This window comes from Schistosoma mansoni, chromosome 4, assembly GCF_000237925.1.
Source record: "Schistosoma mansoni strain Puerto Rico chromosome 4, complete genome".
Classification (NCBI taxonomy): Eukaryota; Metazoa; Platyhelminthes; class Trematoda; order Strigeidida; family Schistosomatidae; genus Schistosoma; species Schistosoma mansoni.
This window is the reverse complement of record NC_031498.1, coordinates 24,643,020-24,648,026: the sequence shown is the minus strand read 5'-3', so window position 1 is coordinate 24,648,026 and position 5,007 is coordinate 24,643,020. Positions and strand designations below refer to the sequence as shown.

The following is a 5,007-nucleotide window of genomic DNA, read 5'->3' as shown; positions in this document are numbered from 1 at the left end:
GTTCCTTCTCAAATGCAGAATGTGTATGGAGCAGGATTCTCATGTCTCACAAACCTATTAGTAATATGAGAAAGTTAGTGCATTATGAACCGTCAGAAACTATCTGGAGATGAGGGCTTGATTGACCTTAGTACAGTTATTCATGAAGTTTCATACAACACGCAGTTATACAAGCTAAGCGACGTAAAGATCTGTAGGTGACATACTTATATGGATGAACGGCTGTCAACAACAAATTTGGGCCGACTTCAAGTCGTCTAACCGTAAGGTTGTGTTCAGTGAAGTACACAAGCCGTTACCGATAAATGCTTCCAAGTACATTGTCACGTATCCTGGTCAACAAGGTGCGATTGATTGCACTCAGTAATATTGGGCTACCCGTTGTTCAGACACAAATTGACTAGGGATTCATTGTCGGTTATGCCTTGAAACCTCTGCACACTGGTGCACAATGGCTTTCTGAAGTCATAAGACTCTCTGGTTAATGTATATGGCCGTTGAATAGTAGATGTTTAAGCCTTTCGAATTTCTTTTACCGTATTCGTTCAACCTGCAAACGAGCGTTACATATGAACATGCAGACCCTGTACAAAAAAGACAATGGAATTGTAGAAGAAGTTCAAAGAATCCCGCTAATTTGATTTCACTAATCCCAAAGCTGTCGAATGATGAGGGACTAGTTAAATTGAACCTATCCCGCGGCCATACAGAAAGGCTTGTAGCGGTAAATAGCTCCCAAAGCTCAAGAGCTCTGTAAGTTTTCGATATTTGATGATGACCACATTGGTTTTAATGGGTACGTTGTGCAAAACTTCTCCTACAACTGCCAGCCAGCTTAGACTAGTCACTTCTCGATTTATCGATACTCCATAAAACATATCTTCAAGAGTCTTCGTTTCTGACCTTCTGAGTTCAACGGATTAGCAGGTTTTGATCATAAAAGGTGTTCATGGTTAAGGTGTTGCCAAACTCTGAATACTTGTGGCATCTTTAAACAAGAAGTGACCTGATCGGTCTCTAAGTTGCTTAATGATATTTTCGCACATGACATGTCTTCATTTCCCATGCTTCTCAAGATATAAAATTTACCAGGCTACTTCAAAAAGTTCCAAAGCCCAAAAGCAAATCACTTGTTAGCAGACTAACCACTTTCTCATTGGATCGTCAAGCAGTTGAACTCTTTATCTTATCACGTAGTCAAAGCCTTATCTTTCGACATCCTTTAAGAAAGTTTAAATCAACCGAGATAACTCAATCTTAACGTCAAACCTTGAATATCCAACCTATTCTCCGTCATTAGCAGTAACTGCAATTGTACTCTATGTCATGGCGTGTATTACAAAAGATTCGCTGTGACCTCAAGGCCACTCTGTTCAATGAGCCGGTTGATATGGCCTTATTACACTTGTACTTTTTTTAGAAGACAGCCTCAATACGGCTTAAAGTCATGGTATCGATATTTTATTCCTGACTCATATGCTTCGGTTGGAATTTGGAACTCTCGTCTGTCCAATAATATTTTCCGGAGTATTTCAGTTCGTAAGTCCCACAGCAGAATTCCTAAAACCCATAGGTGATCACGGTTTAGAAATACTGCGAAAAATCAATTCTGGCAAAATCGTGTCACCACTGGACTATGACATAGTAAACCTTCATTGTCTATAAATTGTTTTAATAATAGTTCGCTAATAAACTAGATGAACTAGATGTGATGTCCTTAGATTTTGTCGAAGAAGTCATCATGAGGTTTGAAGCCGGTTTCCTAACTTACATTAAAGTTATATGAATACTCAGGCTGCGGTAGACGTAAGGGATTCGACATCTCATGCGTTTATTCGAGGATATTTGAATTTTCGAGAAGTTGACAGATTACTAAAGTTAATCGAAAGTAGAGTATGAAAAATTTAAACTGCTTAATGTTTAGTCAAAAACAGGAATCTTCGTAGATTTTGCTTCTGCAGTTCTGATGATGGACGTGTTTTTACGAAATGGTGAATGGAATTCTGCTGTTGCTGTTTCATGGGAACTCTGCCTTCAGGAATATTTCAGCTTAGAGAATGTCAGACCCCTTGTCTTTGCTGCTTCACTTTTTTCATGCATAAAGTCAATAGAACACGATTCGTTTTTGGTCAAAGAATCCCAACCGGAGGATGACAAGGAGGTAAGGTATCAGATTTGTTAATAAAGACTCCATTTGAGACAGTCTTATCAGGAATAGCTCCCTTTTCAATTAGTTAAGAAAAAGTTGATGAGTAAGAATAAGGTTCGTTAGATTCTTTAACTTAGAGACACGAATTATGGTGATCATATTTCTAGTGTTTCTTTGTGCTGAAATTAAGTGGAATAGTGCAAATATAAGTGTGTTGGTTGTACTAATTCTGTAATCTCCGACTGACATAGGCTTTCCTCGTATTTGTTGTTCATTAGGAATAGCAAGCCAGATGCTATATATGTAATTACTTGCTAAATGTAGCCCAAATATTGAATAAGTCGAGTTTCTCATAAATAATAAAGCCTTTTCAAAAAGACTAAATTCGTGAGTAGCGAGACTGTAATTAATCGCCTTAGTGCACGTAGCTACCCTCACTAGATCAATTTCCAAGGCCAATAAACTAAGGCAGTATTCTGGCCCTCACAGAAACCGAATGATGGAGTGCGGCGCATATATATATTTGGTGCCTTCTTGTACCAATGCTGATATGTTTGAATGAGTAAATAGCCATAAACTTTAAATGTGGGTAGGAGTTTCGACCTTTTTCTTTTCATAAATACTTCTGGTGACAGAGTTAGAAGGCACATCTACATCTATGCGTGCTTATCAGTGTTTTTTCTCAAAAATCATGTACGCATATCTAAAGTGAAACTGAATAGATAGTTACCGTAATATATCTGTTATAGTCGCTATAATCTGGCCAACTGCAAATAAAACAGTCTGGTAATACTACTAATCCCCAAGTAAAAATTTGGCTTAGAACCGAATACATAATACCATAATTTATAAGTGCGTTACATTATTGTTATTTAGTCAACAACCGCTTAGTTGAAACCTTTTGTTCATATTCGATACTCCCACTCTTACTAGTTCATACAAATTCACCTCAGGTTTCAGGAAGACAAAAGGTGAGAGTTAGCTGCATTCTGTCACGTCACCGGGGGCTTCCTAACAGCTGGTAACTCTCAGTCCAGTTAAATTTACCTTCTAGTAATATCGTCCTAAATTTTTTCGCTTCCGACCCTGATGACATTCCTGTGTTATTGTTCCTATTTTTCAGATTGAACAAAAATTGGTTCCTTATGTTAGGAACCCAAACTATGATAACTTTTTCGATATAAAGCGACCCAAGTTAAAAACTGGTTATACTCTCTTGCATTTGTCTCATGTGCTAAACAGTCGATGCTCACTTTTTCAAACTACCCCAGTGTGGAATAGCCTATCTAAACATGTGGATAGTTTTCGTCTAATGATGAGAATTTTCGGACTTGCTCTTTCTGAACAGTGTGACAAATTATTAGTTGAAATCAGAAAAGTTGATGAGTCAGCAATACAGTTGGGGGGATTGGACCCTACAGTGGTAAGTATCGTCATTTTCTAGGATTTGAGTATATCAACATAATTTGTAGGTGAAAAAGCTAATAAGAATTGTTGATACTTGTGAAACCCGATCCGATGACTCGTCTCTAAAACCAGGAGAACCGCAGGTTCCAAGTGTATCAGATGTAAAATCAGTGCAGAATGAACTTCTGGTAAGCAAGTTAACAGCCATACCTAGTTATATTTTAGCGTATTCAGGGCGGACCACAATGTACCACACAAAACTTTTTTAAAGTGGTCGAAGAGTTTGTCTTCAATGGAGTAATTAATAACTCAGACTGTATGAAGCAGGAGTTAGAGGCAGTTTCTGATTTGTATGGTAAATTTGATGAAGAACGGAGAAAAGAATACACTGAAGCTGTCAAAATGCAAAAATCTGAAAAGGTTGTTGAAAAAGCCAAAGAAAAATTAAGACAAATCCTAGATAGAGAGGAACAAATAACATACTTCCAGAATGGTACGAAAATAATAAAGGATGCATGGTTAGCGCCTCGAACACGTCAAGAAGCTCGTTGGTCAAGACTAAAGGAGTGGAAAAGTGAAATTTCTTCTCAAAAAGAAAAGCAGAATGATAGTTCGCCCGTTTAATGAATGTAAAACTGTACATATATACTTTTAATAATAATACGTTTATTTACAAAATTTACTGGTATACATCGTATCAGCTACCCAATATTGTCTCCAGGATGTAGATGTACGGATGCATCCGCTTTTTAACAGGAACTTTGGTTGATAGGTGTTTACAGTTAGAAGTAATTATCAGAATAAATTATAAATTTCTAATCGTAGATCATGGTGTGACATTGTAGTATTCGCTAAACAGAGCTGTAGCTTTAAGGAAAATGCAATCAGAAAGCTTTCTTTGCATAAATATCACCTATACTTTAAGACTGTGGACTAAGCTCAATTGTTTTTAACTAGTGGGAGGAATCACTTCACATTGATAATTACAATACGTGTACAAAAACCCCAATCAGTTATGCTCCAAGGTACATCGGCCTTATAAAGTGAGCTCTTTTGAAACATATTACTTTGTCAGTATATCAAAAGAAGTATCTAAGTCAATCGATAACTCAATTCAAGAACACCTTGTAAGTTCTGATAACATTGCTCAGCTAGAACGCGTTTATAAGTTATCCATGCAACCAAAAAAATATCCTCAAAGGGATTATAATGAATCATAGATGTGAGTGTTATCCTTCAATAAGAGCTGGTAGTAAAAAAGATTTAGTATTGCTACAGAATAGTACCACTAATATATTGAGTGACTCAACATAATAAATCGAGAATGGACAACAAAATGGCGATTCGTTAGCGTAATTTGGATGTAAATATTACTTATATTTGCCAACTTCTATAGCACGTTTAGATGTCTAAATGTGTGAATTCAAATTGTGTATTTTTCTGCATAAATT

General features: G+C 36.8%; 1 protein-coding gene across 1 annotated transcript; it reads left to right on the top strand.

Annotated features, from left to right (window-relative positions):
• Window positions 1-1,376: 1,376 nt before the first annotated feature.
• On the top strand, window positions 1,377-4,234 carry Smp_151480 (hypothetical protein; the record flags this gene model as incomplete). The annotated part of the gene is made up of 8 exons (XM_018797285.1): window positions 1,377-1,539; window positions 1,574-1,644; window positions 1,682-1,746; window positions 1,779-1,893; window positions 1,925-2,161; window positions 3,273-3,572; window positions 3,622-3,744; window positions 3,782-4,234. 8 exons carry the CDS (start codon window positions 1,377-1,379, stop codon window positions 4,178-4,180), a joined length of 1,473 nt encoding a protein of 490 aa, XP_018652342.1. The 3' UTR covers window positions 4,181-4,234.
• Between the last annotated feature and the right edge of the window lie 773 nt (window positions 4,235-5,007).